The sequence below is a fragment of the Nicotiana attenuata genome, unplaced genomic scaffold (genome assembly GCF_001879085.1).
Source record: "Nicotiana attenuata strain UT unplaced genomic scaffold, NIATTr2, whole genome shotgun sequence".
In the NCBI taxonomy this organism is placed as follows: Eukaryota; Viridiplantae; Streptophyta; class Magnoliopsida; order Solanales; family Solanaceae; genus Nicotiana; species Nicotiana attenuata.
Genome location: NW_017671804.1, coordinates 195,192 through 221,622, shown reverse-complemented (window position 1 = coordinate 221,622; position 26,431 = coordinate 195,192). Strand labels below are relative to the sequence as shown.

Here is a 26,431-nt window from a genome sequence, read left to right as displayed (position 1 = left end):
ATTATGTTGAGTTGCTGTAGAAATCATATTCTAGGTTTGTGTGATGCATCAGATATCATGCTTTAGGATTGCTATGCTTATTCGCATTAAACCGTGCTAAATTTGTGCATTAGATACCCTGTCTTAGGACAATCATGTTTACTGCTTCCGCATGTTACATGTTATAATTCATCACTTCACTTTTTATTCTGCATCAGTCGCTTTTACTTAGAAATCTTGCTATTATGTGAATAATACTGCTTAAATAAACGACCATCTCTATGTGCATTAGAAATCCTGCCTCAGGACTCTATTTGCATCTGCTTTAAATCATGTCTATATCGCCTAAATAAACAATTGTCTATGAAAGGGTTTAAAATAGTCCCAACACATAGATATCACGTCCTACTGTCAACATGCCTAAAATCAGTTTCTGTCATTTAGATCAGCATGCCTATAGGACTAAATAACTTCAAGCTGTTTAATAATTCCCAGATTATGACTGCATATAGACACACGCCTAGGCAAGCCTTAGGCCATTAAATATTTGTGAAATCAGGTTCCGTTTATGTGTGAAATTGTCCAGGATTAATGGGCTATAAAACCAGTAGGCAAACTGGTTAGGATTTTGTCACCTCCCTTAAAACAAACGCTGCATGTTCTGTTCTGTAATGTTCATCTAGACATCATGTTCCTAGGTTTTCTGAATTTCTTTAAAGATCAGTTGCTTGACACGTGCTGCTTATTTGCCTATGTATATGTGGAGGTAAAGATGAGCCTTTATATGTTTCCTCAAATTGACACTCCTATGTGTTATTTGTTGTCGCCTAGACTTTTGCCTTTTAAACACCTTAGGATTGTCTAGAACTACCTAAGTCTAGAGGTCCTAAACTCCTCCGGGACCACAAGGAAGGGACGGGAAAAGCACGCTTAGAGTTCAATAATTAAACTCGCTGATAACCACTAAGGGGAGGGTAATGGGTAGTAAAAGGATATGATGACCTGCACGCTAATGTCACGTGTAGCCCCTCTAGTTGAGGAGGATTACCGGGCATTGCACAGATTGATCCTATAGGCTAATCAACTTAGGACTTCCCTTTCCCAATTCACATGTGTTTAAACTTTCTAAATTTCTTTTTCTTTACATATATGTGTTTAAACTATCTAAACTTCTTTTCTTTTACATATATGTGTTTTAAACTGTCTAAACCTCTTTTACTTTCAATATATGCATTGGACCATCTAAACCTCCTTGATCATATATGTATTTAGACTGTGTAAACTACCTTTATTTGCAAATATGTGCTGAGACTGCTTACTTGTTAAATGACTAATTCACGTAGTTTAAGTTCGACCGGGAGCCACCGTTGTGGACCGCGAGGGGTGCCTAACACCTTCTCCTCAATGTTATTTTGAGCCTTACCCTGATCTCTGGTAATGCAAACTGGTTACATGAGTTAATTACTCTAAGTGCCCTAACACACCTTCATCCGTTAGGTGGCGACTCTTCAAATACCCAATTCCCAAAAGGAAAAGAGTTGTTCCCCCATGAATGTCGAAACCAGGACTTCTCCGCGAAGGAAAAACGCTGCGCGACAGCCGGTACCCATCGTTGTGAACCGCGAGGGGTGCCTAACACCTTCGCCTCAAGGTTATTTTGAGCCCTTACCCTAATCTCTGGTAATGCAAACTGGTTACATGAGTTAACCGCTCTAGGTTCCCTAACGCACCTTAATCCGTTAGGTGGCGACTCTTCAAATACCCAATTCCCAAAAGGAAACGAGTTGTTCACCCATGAATGTCAAAACCCGGACTTCCGCGAAGGAAAAAGGGGGCGCGACACCAGTTGCCTGAATTGTTGTGATAGCCACGTGCTTTTGGGTGTGCACATGCATGGGGATGAGCCCATGTGCAGGAACCGGGATTGTATTTTCATGTTTGGGTTGTGCTCGGGCTCTTATAAGCCTAGAAATGACTTTTAAGCTTTCAGCTATGATATCTCTCATGTTGTAACAGTTTATGTGATCTATTTGAGCCTTGATGAGGCTACATAGAGGTTTAGCCCCTGAACGAACTTGGTAAATGCTTTTCATTGATGAAATTGCTGGTTCGAGCTACGATAGCACACTTTGCACATGCCTACACTTTAGCATATCACTTATACCAGTCCAAGAGCATGAGAATCTTATTTCATTCATCATATACATGTATACTTGTTTTATTGCTTCTGTGTGATATGTTTGGACTGGGGCCTGTGACTATGTTGGGCGAATTGTGTTATTGGCACGTGAGTTGTCCGTGAGGAACCGCTTACTGATATTATTGGCACGTGAGTTGTTCATGCAGCACGTGAGTTGTCCGTGCGGATCCATATATTAATAATATTGATACGTGAGTTGTCCGTGTCTCAAATGAGTTATCCGTGCAAGTTTTATTGTTAGCACGTGAGTTGTCCGTGCAGCACGTGAGTTGTTCGTGCAGTGTATGGAAATTTTCATCTTCTTGATCTTTTATTTGACTTACTGGTTTCCTTCCTCTACATGCCATAGTACTGTTTGAGCAGGGTATTTGAGAAACAGTGCACATGCACACATGGATATTCTTCTCACGAAGCTTAATGAATTAGTTTTAAATATTGTGTTGTGCTGGTTTAAAAAAGGCAGAATTACACCAGAATAACTAGTATCCTCAATAATTTAAACTTCTCTTACATTGCCTTGTTTATTTACGATACTTATTGAGTTGGTTGTACTCACACTACACTCTACACCTTGTGTGCAAATCCAGGCATTTCCGGGCACGGTTGTTGTTGATCATGGAGTTTTACCTATTCGGAGATTATCGAGCTAGCTGCTTTGGCGTCTGCAGGCCATGACTCTCCTCTTCAATCTCTCAGTTTTTGGTTATTCAGCTCTACTTTCTTAGACAGTGTATTAGACTGTTTTACTCTATAGATGCTCATGTACTCAGTGACACCCAAGTTTTGGGAAATTTTGTAATGAGTTATGGCGTTTTCATCTAGTTTTTATGAGATTTTTACTTACTTAAACCTATTTCAGTATATTTTGAATTTAAAATTTTGGTATGTGTGAGTTATTGGCTTGCCTAGTATCATGATAGGCACATCACAACATGTCGAGTTTTAGGTCATAACAGTGAAGTTGATAACTTCTATGAACCAAAAAATTCGTGTTGTAAGCTAGGGATCTTATTCATAATATTATATCCCTATAATTTCTATTGTTATCGTGGTTTTGTGCTAATAGGCAATGTCCGCACCTGATTTTCATGAGTGCTCTAGAAATTTTGCCACAAATTTCATAGGAGCGGCCACAATCCACACTCATATAGGTCCATCCATCAAGTATATTTCGCATTGCAATACACCACCTATAAAAAGGCTATGAATTATTGGATAAAGATTTTAATAACTCATCCTCATATTCCTTGCAGTTTTGCACAATATACACACATCATAGGAAGAGACATAACTTAATAATGCGTATTCGATCAACTAATGACTTGTTATTACACATATGAACCTTCTTCATCGGATCTCCAACCACATAGTTTGGGTTACCATCATTATTGATACAACTCAAATAAGCAATAGTCTCATTTCTCTCGATGTTTCAGATATTCTTTCTCTTCCTAAAGGTTTAGTCAGAGGATCGGCCAAATTCACTTCTGACTTCACATAATCTATGGAAATAATTTCATCTCGCAGTAGTTATTTTTTCACATTATGTCTCAATTCAATGTGTCTACTCTTTCAATTGAAGGATTTAATTTTAGCAATGGCTATTGCAGCTTGGCAATCACAATGCATTGACACAGAAGGTGTCAGTTTTATTCCTAATGGAATACTTGTCAAAAGGTTCTTTAACTATTCCTAGTAGATCTAGCTATTATTGTTTGTTCAGCTAATTTCCAAGCCACAACATCCCCACCAAGGGTGAACACATAAACACTAGTGAATTTTCTCTCATCTGAATCAAAGATCCAGTTAATGTCACTGTATCCTTCAAATACAGTATGAAATCCATTATATTTGATACCATAATTCATGGTATCTCTCAAATATTTTATTACTCTTTCTAATGTATTTCAATGATCATGACTCAGGTTTTGAGTATATCTACTCAATCTACACACATCATATGCAATATCTGGTCTAGTAAAATTCCTCAAATGCGTTAGGCTACCAATAATTTAAGCATATTTATTTTGATCTACAGCATCTCCCTTATTCTTTCTATAATAAACATGTGTGTGTGTGTGTTTATATATATAGTTTTGAAAAATTGTAATTGTCAATATAATAAGCTTATAAAAGACAATTAATCCATTCAAATGTCAGATTCAATGTCAAAAGATAATGTTAGAACAACAACAATAACATACCCAGTAATATCCCACACTGTGGGGTCTGGGGAGGGTAGTGTGTACGCAGACCTTACCACTACCTTATGAGGATAGAGAGGTTGTTTCCAATAGACCCTCGGCTCAGGAAAGCATAAGCAAATATTATTAATGAAAATATAGACAAGAAGGGATAATACCAAAAAGCCATATAAAAGCAGAATAAAAACAACAGGATAGAAAGGTGATCAATAGTGAAAAATAACCGTTAGTCATAAAAACCTACTACCAACAGAAAGCGAGACTGCGTACCAATACTACTATTATGACCACTCAAGACTACCTACTCTACTACCCTAATCCTCGACCTCCATATCTTCCTATCAAGGGTCATGTCCTCAGTCAGCTGAAGTTGTGCCATGTCTTGCCTAATCACCTCTCTCCACCTCTTCTTTGGCCTACCTCTACCTCTTTATAGGCCCTCCAATGTCAACCTCTCACACCTCCTCACCGGTGTGTCTGTGCTCCTCGTCCTCATATGACCAAACCACCTAAGCGCGTTTCCCGCATGTTGTCCTCAATAGGGGCCACACCCACCTTGTCACGAATAACCTCATTTCTGATCCTATCTAACCTGGTGTGGCCGCACATCTATCTCAACATCCTCATCTCTGCTACCTTCATCTTCTGGACATGAGCGATCTTGACTGGCCAACACTCAGCCCCATACAACATCGTTGGTCTGACCACCACTCTGTAGAACTTACCCTTAAGTTTTGGTGGCACCTTATTGTCACACAAAACACCGAAAGCGAGTCTTCATTTCATCCATCCCGCCCCAATACGATGTGTGACATCTCCATCAATCTCCCCATCCCCCTGAATAATAGACCCAAGGTATTTAAAACTCCCTCTCCTAGGAATGACCTGCGAGTCCAGCCTCACCTCCCCTTCCCCTCCTTGAGTCTCGCCACTGAACTTACACTCCAAGTATTCTGTCTTAGTCCTGCTCAACTTGAAACCTTTAGATTCCAGGGTCTGCCTCCATACCTCTAATTGCACGTTCACATCGTCTCGCGTCTCGTTAATTAGTACAATATCACCTGCAAATAGATGCACCACGGCACCTCCCCTTGGATGTGGCACGTCAGTACGTCCATCACCAAAGCAAATAAAAAAGGGCTGAGTGCGGACCCCTGATGCAACCCCATCATAACCGAAAAATGGTCTGAGTCCCCACCCACCGTCCTCACTCAGGTCTTTACTCCATCATACATGTCCTTAGTCAATCCGGCAACAGGTACACCTCTAGCCTCCAAACATCTCCACAAAACCTCCCTCAGAACTTTATCGTACCCTTTTTCCAAGTCGTTGAACACCATATGCAAGTCCTTCTTTCTCTCCCTATACTGCTTCATCAATCTCCTAACAAGTTGGATGGCTTCTGTAGTCGAACACCCCGGCATAAACCCAAACTGGTTCTCGGAAATAGACACACTCATCCTCACCCTTTGCTCTACCACTCTCTCCCAGACTTTCATAGTATGGCTAAACAGCTTGATACCCCGATAGTTATTGCAATTTTGGATATCACCCTTGTTCTTATATATAGGAACCATCGTGCTCCACCTCCACTCATTGGGCATCTTCTTCATTCTAAAAATGACATTAAATAACCTAGTGAGCCACTCTATTCCTGCCTTACCCGTACTCTTCCAAAACTCTACCAGGATTTCATCCGGCCCAGTCGCTTTGCCCCTGCTCATCTTACGCATAGCCCCCTCAACTTCATCAACTCTAATCCGCCTACAATACCCAAAGTCACAACGACTCCCAGAGAGTTCCAAATCACCCAGTACAATGCTCTTGTCCCCCTCCTCGCTCAAGAGACTATGGAAGTAGGTCTGCCATCTCCGACGAATAAGCCCCTCATCCAACAAAACTCTACCTTCTTCGTCCTTGATGCATTTCAGTTGGTCCAGGTCTCGCGCTTTCCTTTCTCGCATCTTGGCTAACCTGAACAACCTATTATCCCCACCTCGGCCCTCGAGTTCCGCATACAAATGACTAAAAGCTGCCATCTTGGCGGCTGTAACTGCTAGCTTTGCCTCTTCTTTTTTTTTTGCCAACTTATAATGCTCCCTATTCACCCTCTTCTCCTCATTGTCTACACTTTCAACTAACTTCAGATACGCTGCTTTCTTGGTTTTCACTTTTTCTTGCACCTCTCCAAAAGATAATGTTAGAAATGTTAGAATAATAAGTGAACATCAGAATTGTAACGACCAACCGGTTGTTTTGAGCATTTGCACTCTGTTCAGCTGTTTGAATTATTGAGTAGCTTCATAGGATGTATTATGACTTGTGTGAATCACCGGTTTTGGTTTTCAGATGATTCAAGATTGATTTGGAGGAATGATTCTCAACTAGAAAATGTTAAGTTGGAAGAGTTGACCAAGTTTGACCTTTGTGTATTTGACCGCGGATTGGAGTTTTGATGGTTCCGTTAGGTCCGGATGGTGATTTTGAACATGGGCGTATGCCCGTATTTGCATTTGGATATTCCTTGAAAGTTTTGGCATTAATTGACGAAAGTTGGCAAATCGAAGATTTGGAAAGTTTATAGGTTTGACCGAGAGTTGACTTTGATAATATAGGGTTCAGATTGCGGTTTGGGGAATTGGAATAGCTTCGTTATATAATTTGGAACTTGTGTTCAAAATTTGACGTCATTCTGAGTTGATTTGATGAGGTTCGACACGAGTTTTGGAAGTTTAAAGTTCAAAAGTTCTTCAAATTTGTTTTAAGGTGAAATTCATCATTTCGGTGTTGTTATGTGTGATTTGAGGTCTTGTATGGGTCTGTATTATGTTTTGGAACTTGTTTGTATGATTGGATGGGGTCCCAGGGGCCCTGGTGTAATTCGGGTAAATGTCGGATGGTTTTGATCACTTTGAGCAGTTCTAGTGCTGGTGTCGTACACCTGCATGATTTTGGCCGCAGGTGCGGTACCGCTTATGCGGAGATTTGGGCCGCATTTGCGAAGGCGAGGCACCCAGGTGAGTTCCGCTTCTGTGGAGGATATAACGCAGGTGCGATATCGCACATGTAATTTGTTGTGCGCACCTGCGGAGTTAGATCAAGCTGGAGTTGCGCTTTTGCGTGTTGTGGACCGCACCTGCGGGGTTGCAGATGCGGAGAACGACCTGTTGAGGTATTCTCGCAGATGCAAGATTGGGGCCGCAGAAGCGAGGGTGCAAGTGCGCTTTTGGCTTCGCAAATGCGGAAGTGCTAGGCTAATTCTATATATTTCGAGGGTTTGTTCACTTATTCATATTTTGAACTATGAAACTCGGATTTGGGAGATTATGAAGGCGATTTTCACCACATGGTTTTGGGTAAGTATTTTCTACTCGATTTTGGTTGTATTCTATGATTTTATCTTCGATTTTGGCATTGAAATTATGAATTTCAAAGAGAAACTAGGGGTTTTGTCTAAAATTTCCTAAAGTGAATTTTTGAGTTTTGAACGTCGATTTGGAGTCGGAATTGAGTGAAATTAGTATGGTTGGACTCGCAATTAAATGAGTTATCAGATTTTGTAAGTTTTATCGGGTTTCAAGGCGCAGGTCCGAGTTTGACCTTTTGGTTGACTTTGAGTAGATGTGTAAAGATTCGACCTTTATCATTTAGGATTGTTTTCTTAAGCATTATTTGATGTATCTGAGTTGCTTTTGTTTAGTTTCAAGCCGTTCGGAGGTTGATACGCGCGGGATGGCATTTCTAAAGTATTGTTTGGCTTGCTTGATATTGTATTTGGCTAGTTCGAGGTAAGTAACTTATCTAAACTTGGATTCGAGGGTATTTAATCCCAGGAACTATGTTATAAGAGATATATTGTCACGACCCAACTTTCCCTCCGTTTGGGTGTCGTGATGGCACCTAGTCTTAGGGACTAGGTAAGCCTAACTCATACTGAAATACCACAATAATAAATGAAATTTAACAGTCTTGAAGCAGAAATCTCTATAAAATTTATAATTCCCAAAACCCGGTAGTACAAGTCATAAGCTTACAGAGTTTCGCTACAACTTCTAAACACAATCGTATGGAAATAAGTACAACAGTGTGATTATAAAATAGGAAGGTGACTTCGAAGCCTGCGAACACAGCAACAGTTTTACCTTGAGTCTCCTCGGCAAGAATCCGCTCAACTACTAACGATCAATACCTGGATCTGCACAAAAAATGTATAGAAGTGTAGTATGAGCACACCAGAGTGGTGCCCAGTAAGTATCAAGACTAACCTCGGTAGAGTAGTGACGAGGAACAGTCAAGCACCTACTGATCTAATATACAGAACATGATATTTATATAGAGACTACGCGATACGGCTAACAATACAGTAATTAAAAATAAGGAAAGAAAATAGCAAGTACTCAGCGGAACACCATCAAGAAAACACGGAAAGGTAAGCGAGAATACAACCCAAATCCGAAATCACAAATACAGTAAAGACAAGTCATAACTCAACAACTCCAATAGTTTTCACCTTAAGTCTTAACCAGCAAGCGTCAATCAAATAGTCAAACCTTTCAAGTGATAAAAATGTTTCAAAATATACTTCCTTCAAATAAATGTTCTTTTCAAAAAGAGTTCTTTCAAAATAAATGTTTTTCGAATATAATCTTTTCAAATAGATAACCTTCGCATATCAGTCACCCTGTGACACCTCATCTCATAATCATACAATACGGGTCTCAATACTTGAACCCTAACACTTGGCATCCTGTGCCCTCATCACACCTCCTAATCATACTGACAACTCACGTGCCCAAAAGAGTCATTCTCACATGGAAGGCAAACAACAAAGGTGTGCGTCTATACTCAGAAATCTCAAGGAGCCTCCTATCCGATAAGGGTGCTTAGCCACGTATATGCTTGTGCAAGTGTCCTATCATAGTTCATACCAGCTAGTAAGCATATGGACAGAAACGGACAACACATATACTGTTTACACAGGGATAGGATCAATGAAAACAACAGCTCAGAACACAAAGATAACAACAAGGGATCTCCCAGGATAACGTCCCGTAGTCCCAAACATAAATGTGCAGAGGATCTCCCAAGATATCGTCCCGTAGTCCAAATCGTAAATATGTAGGGAAATCTCACAGAATACCGATCCGTAGTCCCAAAGTAAATATCCAGTACAGGGGGATCTCCCGGGATATCGTCCCGTAGTCCTAAATATAAAGGTGCAGGGGGATCTACTGGAATACCGATCCGTAGTCCCAACGTAAATATCCGGTACAGGGGGATCTCCCGGGATATCGTCCCGTAGTCCCAAATATAAAGGTGTAGGGGGATCTCCCGGAATACCGATCCGTAGTCCCAAAGTAAATACACAAAAGCAACAATGACAATAATACAAAGTACGGCAAGTAAGTCAACTCAAGAACTGTAAATCACGAAGAAACGGTAGGACCAGCTCACAAGGAATAACCACAGAAAAGAATGTTGGCACAAAGGGAACGGTTCAACAAAAGGGAAATCTAACATGTAGCAACGATCCCACAATATACAAGTCAATAACAAGGAAATCAACACTAGTCAAGTAATCCCAAATAAAGGCAAGTCAACAAAGATATACACTATCTAACTCCTTTTAAGGTTGGACAATTACAAGGATATTCGACAATTCAATTAAGGAAAGATGATCTTAGCTTCACCTAAGACTATACAATTTCAGGAGGGACAATAATAAATTCTCAATAAGACAAGCAGCTATGAAGAGATAGCATGACAATAAGAGAGGCGAATTACTGCAGTTAAATCAAATAGGATTCGATTAGGCAATAAGAGTGAATCATGAAGCAATTAATTCCAATTAAGCATGTAGAGGTGAAACTAGTAAATAGGAAACTCAGTCATGTCAAGAACACATTCATACACAGTGAATATAAAGACCTAAGAACCCAAAAGGCCAATTTTCCACAAATAAATCCGAGCACGCACTCTTCACCTTGCGTACACGAACTACAACCAACATAGAAGACTCAAATCCTAAGGGGAAGTCCCCCACACAAGGTTAGGCAAGATACTTACCTCAATCCGGCCAATTCAATACTCAATTTAGCGTTTCCTTTACCAATTCATCAACGCTCGGCTCAATCTAGCCAAAATCGACTTGAATACATCAAACAAGGCAAGAGAAAAAAATTTCAATTAACAAAACTATGATTCTTATACAATTTGCAAAAAGTCAATAAAAGTCAACTCCCTGAGTCCGCACCTCGGAACCCGACAAAATTTACAAAAACTGAATACCCATTCCGATACGAGTTCACCCATACGTAAATTATCTAATTCCGACACCTTTTGGTCCCTCAAATTATCATTTTATATTTTTGAAAGATTCCACAATTCTTCCCAAAATTCTCCTTTAGATTCTCATGAATTTGATGTTAAATCTAAGATATAATCACAATATATAGTTAGAAATTGATTAGAGACACTTACTCGATGATTTGGTATGAAAATCTTCTCTAAAAATCGCCCACTCTCGGAGTTAGGGTTCAAAGAAAATGAAAAATGAGCAAAAACTCGAGTTACACAGCTGAAAACAAGTTGCAGATGTCGCATTTGCGATCCAGGGTTCGCAATTGCGAACGCTCGCAAAAGCGAAGAAAGATTTCGCAATTGCGAATAAGGAAGGGCTGTAAAAGGACGCATTTGCGACAAAAAGTTCGCAATTGCGTACTGGGCATCGCAATTGTGATGGATATGTTCGCAATTGCGACCATACGAGAAGCAGCAGTTTTTTCCGACACAAAAATGAGCATAACATCCTCATACGATTTCCAAATTCGATGATTCTTTTTGCTATGGCTTCGTAATTACGATACGGATCTAATGGTTCAATAAAAACTGAATTTGAAGCTCATTTGTTTAATTTGGTACCCTTTATTTCCAAAGAAACGACGTTGAAACATCAAATAAGAGCGCAATACAACCCGAAACACACCCGAGGCCCCCGGGACCCCATCTACACACACAAACAAGTCATATAACCTAACACGGACTCGCTCGAGGTCTCAAATCATATCAAACAATTCCAAAACACCGAATCACACCACAAATCGATCTATGAACTTCCAAATGTTCCAACTTCGAAAACTTGTGCCGAAACCGATCAAATCAACCCAGAATGACGCCAAATTTTGCAGACAAGTCCAGAATGGCATAACGAAGCTGTTCCAACTTTCGGAATTGCATTCTGACCCTGATATCACAAAAGTCAACTATGGGTCAAACTTCTCCATTTTCCAAACTTCAACTTTTCCAACTTTCGCCGAAACGCCTCAAATTACCCTATGGACCTCCAAATCTGAATCCGGACGCACGCCTAAGTCCAAAATCACCATACAATACTGTTGAGATCACCTAAACCCATTCCAGGGCCATTTACTCAAAAGTCCAATTCCGGTCAAATTCTCACCGTTTAAACTTCCAAAACTAGTTTCCTTCTTCCAATTTGACTCTAAATCATCCGTTAACTGAATTCAACCATGCACGCAAGTCGATACACATATTATGAAGCTGTTCAAGACCTTACGCTGCCGAACGGAGCTTAAATTCTCAAAACGACCGACCGGGTCGTTACATATATTGGGGTAACACACATGCTAGGTGATGAGCGTATGGGAGTGCACTGGGTAATCATAATTCAAGATGACTATTAGACTATGACCGAACTTGTTTTGCTATTATATCTTGTTCTATCAGTAAAATTCCTACTTGTTAGAGTAAATAAGCTGTGATTCATGTTAGAAATCATGTTTAGGCTATGTGCTTATTCGGTTGAGACCTAATGAGGCTTTTTCAGTTGTTTTGAGTTATCTACTCTAATTGTAATTATATACTCAGTCATGATTATTTATTTGCGTATCATATCTCAGTCTCTATTCATCATTCATTGTTACATCACATGTTCTCATTGTTATGGTTGAGTGGTACCAGATTGTGAGCCCTTGACACATGAGAGATTAACGACTGAGGTGGGCCTGAGAGCCATGTTGTGAGTGTTATTGTGGATCGAGTTGCATGCCGCAGCAATCCATATTGGCTTTGTAACTGTTACTGATTATTGTGGATCGAGTTGCATGTCGCAGCATGCCTTATTGACTTATCTTTTATTGTAGATCGAGATGCACGTCGCAGCAAGCCTTATAGGCTTTTGATTAGCGCTTGGGAAGGATTCACACCTCCGGAGCCTGGCATACAGCGGTGAGCACATGCACAGTGATATATACACGTGCTTTGGTGAGGGGCTTATGAGCCAAGCACCCGTACAGTGCTGAGTGATGGTGTGTGTGTGATGAAGTGGGCAAATAAGACAGACAGCTTGAGTATGTTGAGGGTGAAAGTACCTGAGAATATCACCGTGAAATCATTCATTTGACATGCATACTTGGCATATAGGTATAGAGATGCAATTTTTTTCCTCATGCTATACAATATTATGACATTTATTACTTGACATGCATATTGACATGTAGGCATAGAGATGCACTTTCCTCAAGCTATCTGATAATGAAATATCGTATCGGTTGTTGAAAGTTTGGGAAACATCACAGTTTTTCTCATATACTCATATTTTTGTTATTTCGATGAAAGATCAGGGATTTACTGTTATTCCTGAAAAGCATGTTTATTTTCCGTAACTGTGAATGAGTTGAGCATAATATCTTTTGAGTTATTACTTGTACAACTTTTATTATAGTATTACGAGTTATTTTTGGCTACTGGTGTTGGACTCTGACCGTTTTTTGAGTTCGTCACTGCTTTCAACCTAAGTTTAAGTTTGCTACTTATTGAGTACATGGTGTCGGTTGTACTCATACTACACTTATGCACCTTTCGTGCAGATTTTGGAGTTGATGTTACTGTGTATGGCCAGAGCTGACATTGAAGATGTATCTGCGTTTCCGGTTGTTGCTGCCTCTTGTTCATGGTAGCCTTAGATTTGTAAATCTATTTCGAACAGAGGATGTATTTATTTCTGTGATGACCTGATAGGTCACCTAGAGTTTTAAACCTTAAATCTGTGTTTCGAAGCCTCCAATAGCTTCTTTAAGCCTTCCTCAATTTGTGTGTACAGTCAAGTATTCCGGAAGGCTTTTATGTTAAAAACTGATAAAATATGAAATTTTGCCTTAAAAATCCATTTGAGTTAACTTCGGTAAATGTTTTGAGTAAACGGACCCGGATCCATGCTTTGACGATCGCAGTGGGTCCGTATCGTGATTTGGGACTTGGGCGTATGTCCGAAATCGAATTCGGAGGCCCCTGGCTCGAGTTATCGCTTTTTGTCGAAATTTGAAAGGTTAAAGGTTTGACCAATGTTTGACTTTATTGATATCGGGTCCGTATTTTGGTTCCAAAATTCGGTATAGGTCTATTACTATATTTATGACTTGTCTGTCAAATTTGGTGGAAAACGGAGTTAGTTTGACGTGATTCGGACGTCTGGTTGTTAAAATAGCAATTCTATAGTTTTCTTGAAAATTTCATTTGATTTGGTGTTCGATTCATAGTTTTAGGTGTTATTTTGGCGATTTGATAGCGCGACCAAGTTCATATGATGTTTTTCTACTTCTGCATATTTGGTTGGAGCCCCGAGGGCTCGGGTGAGTTTCGAATAGGCTACGGAGTGAGTTTGGACTTAGGAAAAATGCTGGTATGCTTCAGCTCTGGTGCAGGTCTCCGACCTCGCAATTGCAAGGTCAATGTTCGCAATCGCGAGGAACCCAGGTTCCTGTCTTGGTCGCAATTGTGAAGAAAATCTTTGCAATTGCGAAGATGGCTGGCTCAACAAAGGATCGCATTTACGATCAAAAGGTCGCATTTGCGAGATGGCCACTGTTCGCAATTGTGAACAAATAATCGCAAATGCGATGATAGCAGAGATGGAGCTTCTTCGCAATTGCGAAGTGTGTCTCGCATATGCGGATTGCGACATCTGCAACTGGTCAAAATCTAAGTTAGACGGGATTTCTCTCATTATTTCAAATTTTCAAACTTAGAAAACCCTAGAGGCGATTATTCCAAGAACCCTTCTTCCCCAATTCATTGGTAAGTGATTCTAACCTATTCTCTTTCAATCTTCCATTACATTTCATAAGATTTCAACCTAAAATCTAGGATTTTCATGGTGGGAATTGGGGGTTTTGGTAGAATTAGGGATTTTTGTAAAATTTGAATTTAGACCTCAAATTGAGGTCCGATTTAAAAAAAAATTACATAATCGGATCGGGGGTGAATGGGTTGGGTTTTGGTCCGAATTTTGGGTTTGGACCAAGCGGGCCCAAGAGTTGACTTTTGTTGACTTTTTCAATAATGACCTCAATCGAACCTTTTTCATTTGTGGGTAGTTCCTAAGGCTCGTTTGGTTAATAATTTGCTAGATTTGGTTGGTTCGGAGGCTTGTTTGAAAAGCAAAGTCGTGGTTGAGCTTTGAATTGATCTTTGGAGCGAGGTAAGTGTCGTGGTTAACCTTGACTTGAGGGACTGGGACTTGTTTGCCTATTTGCTACTTGTTTAAATGTTGGGTACAATGTATATGTGAGGTGACGAGTACTTATGCGTTGTTGTTGGGTTAAAGCATGCAGGTGAGACTTGTTTCTTGTAATTTATTGCTTTCTTTGATCATGATATCCATGCTTAAACTATTTTAGTTACTAAATTGATCGTTCTTTCCGCATTTATGGAATGTCTATTGTAATTGAGTATTGTTTCTGAAGTTGAGGTTGATTTTGTGGAACCATTATTGACGTAAGGTTTGTCCTTGTTTGTTCTATCTCCCTCTTGTGATATGTTCATTGTTATATGGTAAAGGAGAGTGTTAATGCACGAAGGGTGATGTCGTGCCGTATTTGAGAGTTAATGCACGAAAGGGTAATGGTGTACCGTATTTGAGTGTTAATGCACGAAGGGTTGATGCTGTGCCATATTTGAGAGTTAATGCACGAGGGGTGATGTCGTGTCGTATTTGAGAGTTAATGCACGAAGGGTGATGTCGTATCGTATTTGAGAGTTAATACACGAAGGGTGATGACGTGCCGTATCTATTGATTCATGATGAAATTGAGAGTAAAAGCACGAAGGGTGATGCCGTGTCGTTATTACTATTTCATAGTGAGGTTGAGAGTAAAAGCACGAAGGGTAATGTCGTGCAGTTTTATTCACTATGTTTATTCATTTAATTTAAAGGCTTATTGACTGTTTCTTGTTATCATTCCATGTTGTAGTTATCGTATCTTGTACCCCTTTCGCATGCCCCCCCCCCCCCCCAACCCCAATACTACATGTTTAGCCTTCACTTGTTGTTATGTGGTACGGATATTGTAATTTGCACAGGTTTATTTACGTGGGTGTCCTGTCATAGCCTCGTCATTACCTCGTCGAGGTTAGGGTCGACACTTACGGAGTACATTGGGTCGGTTGTACTCATACTACAGTTTGCACTTCTTGTGCAGATTTTGGTACCGGTCCCAACTGCCCGTGAGGCGTATTAGCTCGGATTTGCTTTTGGAGACTCGAGATAGATCTGCTGGCATCCGCATACCTTTGAAGTCCCCTTCCACCTTCCCCCTATTTACTGCTCTTATCATTCGAGACAGTTGTACTTATTTCAAACTCTGTATGTAGAAACTCTAGAAGCTCGTGAACTTGTGACTCAAGATCCGGGTTGTACTTAGATATTATTGATTTTTATGTCATTCCACATTCAGTTTTAGTTTCATTTCGGCGAAATTGATTAAAATTGGCTTAAAGATCCTCTAACGTTGGCTTGCCTAGCAAGTGAAATGTTAGGCGCCATCACGGCACCGAAGATAGGAATTCTGGGCCGTGACAATTTCGTACAAGCTTTGTAAATTTTAAGTCTTAACAACTCATGACTTGTATTACGAATCCTTGAGATTTTGTATAGAAATCTCAGTTATTTGATTTATTGATTCCTGTTATCCAGTTTGAGTTGTGTTGTCTATCATTTGGCTTACCTAGCGGGTTGGCTTAAGTGCCATCACGACTGCGTAGAATTTGGATTGTGACAAGAATAATAAGTCATTAAGGCTATTTAAGAGTAATGCCAAATTATTATTACAAAGCATTGTTTTTGAGATAGTAACATTAGATTTCAACATTACACACCATTTTTGTGCTTGCTCGATTTTCTAAAAAAAAAAGTGTATATCACGCACCAATAGGATTGTGTATATCAGTCTCTAGGATTGTGACACGTGATATTCGTAATATGAATACTTAAAAGCAACATTTCATTTGTAACATTTAGCAAAACGTATAATTATTGGGACATATAGTATTACACAAGATCAAGTCCACAACCATTTTAGCACATTTCAATGCAAGCACAATAAAAGACATCAGTTATTTTTGGGATTCAGACCTAATTGTGTATCTATTTCTTGCTTTTTCTTGGACCAGCATATGCATCTGTGAAAAAGACAACTGGTTTTCAGAGCAGGAGAACAAACCCCATCGCAATCATCTGAAGTATTACATTTTCTGAGTGCTGCCACCTTAAAGGATGAAATATCTGCAATTATATACGAGAAAATTGTAAGCAATTCATTATATCACATACGAGTTTAGGGGTGTAAAATATGCGAGTCCGACTGAATTTCGGCGCGTCAAAATGGGTTGAGTTAACTAACGAAAGGATTATTAGTCCGCCCAAAAAGAATATTTAGACTGAGATGAGTTAAATCAAGATTAGCTAAATAATATGGCATAACCTAACCAATCCACCTCTTATGAAATTTTAATTTTTCTGTATCTTTTCTTGTAATTTATATAATTACTAATAAAACTTATGAATTCCCCCCCTTTAATGCAGCTATATATATATATAACATATTAAATTAAAAATTTATTTAAATATTTTGATAAGGTTTCTCATAGGTCCAATTCAGCTTAACTTTTAGAAGAGCTGAATTTGTACGGGTCAAAATGGATTGAGTTAATGAATGAGTAGTCAATGACTCGCCAAAACTTAAGCTGGTTCATAATTTTATGGGCTAATTATGTCACCCCTATATATGATTATTATCATTCTTTTTTCCTCTATGCTCTAAGATATTACAATGAAAAACTGACATTAAATGAAATGGCTATGAAGGAAATGGAATAAGAAAGAGAAACAAACCCATGGTAATCAGCAACAAAGCAACAAAGAAAGCAAACTTCATAAGAGCCTTGGCCATAGTTTATCTCTACTACTGCACTTTGCAAAGAGGAAAATACTATAACTTTTGTTTGATTTGGATTAAGGTCTTGTTTAGCATTATATAGTGGCAGAGGCAAAGCTCAGTTGAGATTAATGTAATCTCAAGAAAAAAAATTAAATGCTTTAGTTATTAAGACCAAATTATCCTACCTTGAAGGATAGAGAGGAAGAGGTAACAAAAGGTAGACTTTTAAATTATAGGATCTAAGTTTGGGAATTCTTAATTACTTAAGTATTTTCCCATAAATGTTAGCATCTTCAAGATATTAACTTCTGATTCTCCAAATATGCCTATTTAAAAATTGAGTACTTTTCTTAAGTAGGAGCTCTCAAATGAAAACGGAAAAAAATATATTTTCTCAATAAGAAATTAACTAATCTACCAATTCTTTAATAAGATCGAAAAGATCTATGTATACGGTCGAAACCGGGCTCATCTATTGCATGACAGATCGCGGCTAAATGTAATGGGTTAAAGATCGACCCCGGATTATATCGAATCAACACGAAGTTAGAGCATGCGTCTTCAAGATCATCGAGCCCGTAGCTACGGAATCGACAGTACAGAGCTCAGTCAATTAACAAGGCATAATAGCATGTAATCAGGCGAGTAACACTTAAAATAAGGAAGATATCAATTAACAAACAGTTTCAAGGCAAAATAAGGTAAAGATATAAAGGAAATGTCGTACATTGAACAGAATAAGGAAAATATCAATCCCGTATGAGAAAGGAAAGAGTATCGAAAAATCAGTAAAAGTTCCAAACCCTAGTTTTAAGGAAAACCATAGTACCACGATATACACAAAAGCAATAACATAAGATGAATATAGACCCAAATAGCACTAAAAATCAAAGAGTCAAACTAATTTTGGTCCGATTTAAGAAAATCTAAGAACTCTAAGTTTAGGGTAAGTAAAAATTAGTCAGAAATATCTATAAAAAATCATATAGAGATGCACACAGGTAGATACACGGAAACATTACAGAAGATATTCAACCAAAATAGAACCAGAACAGATCTTAAAAGATCTGAGCCCTAATTTTAGGGCAAAATAAATTAGACGGAAAACTTTTTAATGAAAATCGCAAAAAATATTCATAGATAGACATGCGGAAACATAGATGACATTTTTAACAAAGAACGGAATATTAATAGATTAAAAGATCTAAACCCCAACTTTAGAGTAAACAAAGATTAAAGAAAATCTCGGAGATTCGTACTCGAAAAGATGAAGAATGATCATAGATGAAGAAAGGAGAAAGATTAGAACCAGATTTGGTCCAAAAATAGGGAAATCGGCTTGCCATGTTAGGAAAGCTATTAGGTTATACCATAATCGAGTAGCCAGTAGCGAGATAGGACCAATAAGGTAAGAAAATCATCAAGGGATTCCATATCGGGTTGGAATCGAAGAAGGAAATTAGGTGATGGCGGATTAGGGTTTGACAGAGACGGAGAGCCGTTGGGAGAGTTTAAGGGCGCGGGTTGAGTGAAATGGGGTAGGGTTTCTGGGGTTGGGTTAATAAGAAAAGGGGGGGAAAGGATGGTGGCCGATGATCCTGAGAGATCAACGGCTGGGGTAAAAAAATGGATGGAGCGGGTCGTTTAGGAGCGGGTCGCGACCGGGTTGTGGGTTAGGGGTTGTTTGGTTTGGGGTATGGTGGACTGGGCTAGTTTTTAAGTAGTTAGGTTGGGTAATTGGGATGGTTTGGGTAGCCTAGGTTCGATCTTAAATAAAATGGGGCCAGATTCAAATACCCATTTTTAATTAATAAAATATTTCGTAAAAAATGATAAATGAAATAGTAAAATTATCATTTGTGCCTACAAAATAATTAATGACAATTATTTATCCTTATAAAAATATAAAAGCTATTTTGTTTTTGCAAAAACAAAGTAATTATAAGTATATACGGGCTATTATTACAAAATATGCAATTTTAATCTAAAAAATGCAAATGTAAATATAAAAATGTGGTTAAAATATTTAAACACTATATGGGCATAAATAATGAATTTAAATGATTAAATCATCATAAAAATAATATGAGGGATAATTATTGGATATTTGTACAATAAAAAGTGCAGAAATAAATTGATTTAAAACCTTTAAAATTATAGAAAAATTATAAAAATACTTGTGCATGTTTGTAAATCTAATAATAATGCATGTGCACAATTTTGAAAAAATATATATGCATATTTAAAATATATGAGGGAAAAATTGGGTATCAACAACTGCCCCTCTTTACCCGGGAAGGATGAAAGAGTTGTCGGGTAAAGAAATAATGACCGATTTTGACCGAATGGGGGTGTTTTGAAAAATATAGGCTGAACCCTGTTCTCTGAGCTGCCTACATATCCCTGGTTTTACAGGAATCAGGCCATGTGTAGTTCTGGACCCAACGGTGAGTGAAACCGATGGAATTGTTATAGGAATAATCGTATGTTTCAGAAAGGGTTCTTTTGGGAAGGATAGTATCGGATGGGTTTATGCGGAGTTATGAAGGTGAATCTGAATCGTAACGGATGTATCACAGGACAGATATCTGAATGGTCATAGAGCAAAAGCGAGTAATTGATGGGAATTGGTTACGTTGGAAATAATGGCAAGGTGTAAATGGTATGAGCGGAAACCGGAGCGAAGGTTGCTCCCGTTTGAAGAACGGTTACTTCCTGGATTCCCTGCAAAACTTAAAACACAATGCATGCAAGTGTATAGATTACTGCGAGAATTTAAACAGGATGCAAATTCCCTTTGGACCATGAAGGTTGTCTTTGGACAGTGAGAATGACGTCCTTAGACCATGACGTCCCTGGCCATGAATCATGAGATAAGTGACACGCAGGGCATGAAATGATGTTCTCGGGCCATGAGAATGGTGCCTCTGAACCATGATGCCTTTGAATAATGATGTGCAGTATTGAGAGATCCTCAGGCCATGACATGGTGTCTTCATGCTATGAGGATGATGCCTTCGGACTATGACGCCTTTGGACAAGTTGGCTATACATCAGCCCATGAAGTGCAGAGACATGATACCAATGGTAATAACAAGGCAAAGCTTAGTCTTGTGCAAAGTGTTGGGGTAGAGCTTAGCCCCGAGAGAAGAGGATAATGCAAGGTTTAGAATAGAGCAACACTTATGCAAAGGGAGACAATGCTTAGTCTCATGAGAAGGCAGTGCTTAGCCTTATGCAAATGGGGAGGCAGGGCTTAGCCTCATGCAAGAACTGAGACAGGGCTTAGTCTCATGCAAAGAGAAGGCAATGCTTAGCCTTATGCAAATAGGTAGGCAGGGCTTAGCCTCATGCAAGGATTGAGACAGAGCTTAGTCTCATGCAAAGAGAAGGCAACGCTTAGACTTATGCAGACAGGGAGGCAGGGCTTAGCCTCATGCGAGGATCGAGACAGAGCTTAGTCTCATGCAGAGAGAAGGCAATGCTTAGCCTTATGCAAATAGGGAGGCAGGGCTTAGCCTCATGCGAGGGTCGAGACAGAGCTTAGTCTCATGCAGAGAGAAGGCAATGCTTAGCCTTATGCAAATAGGGAGGCAGGACTTAGCCTCATGCGAGAATTGAGACAGGGCTTAGTCTCATGCAAAGAGAAGGCAACGCTTAGTCTTATGAAAATATGGAGGCAGGGCTTAGCCTCATGCAAGATTTGAGACAGGGCTTAGTCTCATGCAGAGAGAAAGCAATGCTTAGCCTTATGCAAATATGGAGGCAGGGCTTAGTCTCATACAGGAAGAAGGCAATGCTTAGCCTTATGCAAATAGGAAGGCAAGGCTTAGACTCATGCGAGAATTGAGACAGGGCTTAGTCTCATGCAAAGAGAAGGCAACGCTTAGCCTTATGCAAATATGGAGGCAGGGCTTAGCCTCATGCAAGATTTGAGACAGGGCTTAGTCTCATGCAGAGAGAAGGCAATGCTTAGCCTTATGCAAATATGGAGGTAGGGCTTAGCCTCATGCAGGAAGAAGGCAATGCTTAGCCTTATGCAGGTAGGGAGGCAGGGCTTAGCCTCATGCAAGGATCGAGACAGAGCTTAGTCTCGTGCAATGGACAAATAGCAAATAGGAGCAGAATATTTCTTAGCTGGAGATATATTTGTGTTTGGCGGCCTGGTTGTTATGAAGGTAATGATTTTAAGGCACACATACTTGTGTTTATTCCTTGTCCCTGCATTTAAAGAAAAATCGTGAGTTTTGTAGGGGAGGTTGGTTCATGCCTTTGTCTGCTTGTTTTGCTTTGCTTTGCTCTGTAGATCCTGTTCGAGTTATCCTGGGTAACACCTGGCTACCATAGAAATAAAGTTTTCGAAAAATGTGCACTTATTTGATGAAATAGATTATTTTAGAAAACATAGTGGTATATAATATCAAGTAAATTAGATGAACTAATGACTGCGGCACTTTTAGAGACATTGCGGCTTCTTTGCGTTAGAATTTTGAGGGTCCTCCTCAAAATTCTACCATAGTTTAGTAAGTGATCCTTCGGCCGTTCTGCATGTAACGAAGTTTGTTGGATTTGTTCCGGAATATTGAGAATCCTTCTCAAAATTCTGCCCCAGTTACTTTATCGATTTCCGACTATCTTACATATGATGACGTCGGCTGGACTTGCTCCAGAATTTTGAGGGTCCTCCTCAAAATTCTGCCCCAATTTCTGGTTCTAGGAAAATGAGGATTTTATTAAGATGTGACCGAACCCATAGGGCTTCCTACGTATCCCCTCTTAAATGGGAATCAGGTCAAGCGTAGTTTAGTTACATCAGATGAAAAAATATAAACAAATCTAAACATAGTATCTCTTGACTGCGTCTGAATTGATAGGCTTTGGCCAAACTTCTCCGTCCATTTCTGCAAGTATGAGTGCTCCTCCTGTTAGTACCCTATGAACCATGTAGGGCCCTTGCCAATTGGGTGAAAACTTTCCTTTGGCTTCATCTTGATGCGGGAAGATTCGCTTTAGCACCAGCTTCCCCGGTGTGAATTCTCTTGGTTTCGTCCAGGTTGGACTTAGGTTTGTTCTCAAAATTCTCAATTTCTCTGATAACTTCCTCAGGTATTTCATCCTCTTCTTCCGAGTCACTATCCTTATGTTGTGTTGTCTCATTACATGTCATAGTCGTTGGTTCATCAAGGTAAGAAATAGTAATGCTATAGAGGGAAAATATAAAAGATAATAATAAATACTAAATAACAATGCATTAATTAAATTTCGAAAAAATGCGTCTTTAAACAAAATACTGGAAATATCTTAAATGTTTAAAATGGCTATTAAAAACAGGTCATGCTAATTGCCAAGCTACCCAGGAACTCGACGGGCCCGAGATGGTGCAACAGTCCAATTCTTGAGAACAGCACCCTTCTCCATGGTCTGAATGGTAAGGCCTTCTTCCTCCTCCTCCTCAACTACCACATTGCAATCCATATCCTTGTCTTCTAGAATCAGGTCCTTTAGCCCAGCCAAAGCTTCCTCCTCTGCAGATCCCCATATTGTGTTGGCTGGTGAAAGGTCTGACTCAGATACGGCAATGGCTGCTCGAGAGGGTAATAGGGACCACACCATGGGTGCGACCAATCATCATATTCTTGCCATGTATACTGATATCCGAGCCCAAAAGTTGAGCCATGACATTTTAATTGTATCGGTTTGGTAATGCCCTGGAGTTTCTTCCCAAGCCCTTTGCCGGGTTCATACCCTGACCATGCTAGTATGCTTTCGATTTTGCTACTCCACCATTTATCTTTCTCAATTGCATTGACACGCTCGATGCGGTGATAAGTTTCTCCACCCAGCTTTCTTCTATTCTCGATAACCGGGACAGTTTAACTGGTGTAAATGGGATTACTTCCATCTCTATGAATGATTACCTCCTGATGGTTCCATTCGAACTTCACGGCCTGGTGTAGCGTAGAAGCCACAGCTCCAGCGGCATGTATCCAAGGTCGTCCCAGTAAAAGATTGTACGTAGCAGATATGTCTAATACCTGAAACTCAACATCAAACCAAGTCGGGCCCATCTGCAAACAAAGGTTAATTTCCCAAATTGTGGCCCTTTGAGACCCATCAAATGCCTTCACATTCATACTCTCTGCTCGTATCTCATGAAAATCTTTACCCAACCTTTTCAGAGAAGTCAATGGACAAATATTGAGGCTTGAACCCCCATCTATTAAGACTCTGGCGATGAATTTATCCTCAAACTGTACTGTGATGTGCAGTGCCCTGTTGTGACTTAATCCTTCTGGCGGTAGTTCATCTTCGTGAAAGGTGATCTTGTGGCATTCCAGTACTTGCCCTACCATGTTGGCCATCTCTCCACTGGTGATGTTGTTTGGCACATAAGCTTCATTCAACACCTTCATCAGAGCATTCCTATGTGCCTTAGAATTTTCCAGCAGCGACAGGATGGATATCTGGGCGAGAGTCTTGTTCAGATGATCAACGACAGAGTATTCTCTTGCCTGTACTTTCCTCCAGAGATCATCTGGACTAGTTTCAACGACGGGTTGTTTGGTAGCAGCGTCCTTGCTTATTCCTTCCAAATTTTTGGGTGTATAGATCCTTCCAGTTCTGGTCATCCCTTGTGCAGCACCAGATTCTCCATATTTGCTTTTTTTTCTCATAGCTTCGGCAATGTAATCCCAGGGTATGGCGTTGGACTTGAAAGGTGGTGTGGATGCTACCGTCACAGTGAAGGGTGTGGATACTTCTACTTCAAATGGAGTAGGTGTAGTCGCAGGTGCTATTACTTCAATTTCAAACAGGACTGATGCGGCTACATCAATTTCAACCGGTGGATGTATCTGTACCACAATAGGAGTGAGTGTGACTGCAGGTTTAGGGTTGTCACCTTCCCGAATAAGCCCAATCGACCCTTCAGGATCCCATTCTTCATCGATTTTTATCACATTTACTCCTTCACCCCTATGATCTGGGAGGGGATTGTTACGGACATTTGGTGTAGCTTCCTTTGCTTGTATGACTTTGGTATCAATCAGGGTTTGAATCTTGTCTTTCAGAGTGCGACATTCATCAATAGTATGCCCTTTCATGCCAGAATGGTACGCACATGTTTTATTCGGGTTGATCCATTGGGAGGAGTTTTCCATGGCGATAGCTGGAATGGGGGTGACATATCCGGCAGCCTTCAGTCTTTCATTTAGTTGGTCAATGCAGCAATAAGGGTCTATTGTCTGGGCAGCCTGCGAACAAAATTGGGTCTGGGTTTTTGATAGTTTTGACGGGTCGGAGGTGAATGGTAATAGGCTGGCTGGGTGTTATAAGTGTGATAGGCGGTAGCGGGTTGAGAATATCTAGGAGGTGAAGGTTGGTATGTGGGTGGAGGTGTTTGGTATGTGAGTGGAGATTTTGGACTTTGGGCCACCATCACTGCCCCTACTTTTTTCTTCTTTGATATACCCCCTCATTGTAATGCTTTGTTCGTAGCCTCCAATGCCCCAAAATTGGTTACCATCCCACTCTTGATCCCTTCTTTAATCCTTTCCCCGAGTTTGATGATGTCGGAGAACTTGTGACTTTCGATGACCATTAACCTTTCATAGTATTGTGGATCCTGGGCCCTAACGAAGAATTTGTTCATCTGCTCTTCCTCTAGTGCCGACCTGACCTTTGCAGCTTCTGACCTCAATCGAGTAGCATACTCGCGGAATGTTTCTTTTGGTTTCTTCTTGAGGTTCTGTATGTAGAAGACGTCTGGTGCATTCTCTGTATTAAACCTGAATCGGTCCATGAAGTCTGATGCCATGCTTACCCAATTAACCCACTTCTTGGGATTCTAACTGATATACCAAGCAAGGGCATCTCCAGTGAGACTCCTCATGAATAGTTTCATGCGAATTCTTTCATCTTTCCCAACTCCCACGAGCTTATCACAGTATGTCCTCAAATGTACCTTCGGGTCACCTATTCCGTCAAACATCTCAAACTTGGGAGGTTTGTAACCTTCCGGCAGTTCCACGTCCGGCTGAATGCATAGATCCTCATAATTCAGACCCTCAATTATTTTACCTCCTTCAATACCCTGGACTCGGCTTGTGATCTTCTTGAGTTCCTCCATCATATTCTCAATGAGCAGGTCCTTCTCGGCGGATTCTGGTGTGTATGAGATTGGTTGAGTGGAGTGGGGTAAGGTTTCCACATATATGGGATTGTTTTGGTGGGTGCCGAGGGTTGGAGTGTAGTGGTGATCATTAGTTGAATTTTGCGGATCAAGGATAGGTTGTGGGGTATTCTGAGGAGTATGGTAAGTGGTTTGTGGGTATTGAGTAGGAAGGTGTTGGTGTGGAGGAGGAGTGGGTATTGATGGAGGATTAAGATTTTGGGGAGGTGTTGCGTATTGGTGGGGTGCGGGGGGGTTTTGTGGACGTTGGTTTGGTGTGTTTTGAGGAGGTGCTGGGTTTTGGGCATTTTGCTGGTTAGATCTGGGACGTTTAAGGTGAGGGAGAGGTTTGCCAAGTTGCGGACCTGCTCAAGTTCCCCTTGTAATTCTAGTATTTTCTGTTCTAACCGTAGGACCAAATAATTCTAGGTCGGAGTACTCCGACCATCTGAAGTTTCAACATTTTCCACGTGCACAGCATTTTCTTTCCGGATACCACTCATATCATCCATCTTAGCTTTTCCCTTGCCTTTTGGATTACTTGGAGGAGGAGGAGGAGGAGGGCCTCCTGATCTGGTGTGATATGCTGACGATGACAGTATGTGCGAACCAACCTCACGGGATGGGAATAATCAAAATAAAG

The 26,431-nt window shown here is 40.2% G+C and overlaps 1 protein-coding gene across 1 annotated transcript; it reads right to left on the bottom strand.

Moving 5' to 3' along the window:
* Positions 1-5,594: 5,594 nt before the first annotated feature.
* LOC109210323 lies at positions 5,595-23,231 on the bottom strand. Its single transcript, XM_019373723.1, has 3 exons — positions 23,079-23,231; positions 6,152-6,566; positions 5,595-5,875 (listed from the first exon to the last, which is right to left on the bottom strand). The coding sequence occupies exons 1-3, from the start codon at positions 23,229-23,231 to the stop codon at positions 5,595-5,597; spliced, it is 849 nt and encodes a 282-aa protein (XP_019229268.1).
* Positions 23,232-26,431: the final 3,200 nt, after the last annotated feature.

Bases quoted from the DNA above. Each gene is read 5' to 3' on its own strand.
- LOC109210323 (XM_019373723.1), bottom strand. From the start codon at position 23,231: ATGGTGTGGTCCCTATTACCCTCTCGAGCAGCCATTGCCGTATCTGAG. The intron at 6,567-23,078 runs GTAGTTGAGGAG...TCTTTTGGAGAG, and splicing joins AGGATATGGATTGCAATGTG to GTGCAAGAAAAAGTGAAAAC. The intron at 5,876-6,151 runs GTAGGCGGATTA...ATACTATGAAAG, and splicing joins TCGTTGTGACTTTGGGTATT to TCTGGGAGAGAGTGGTAGAG.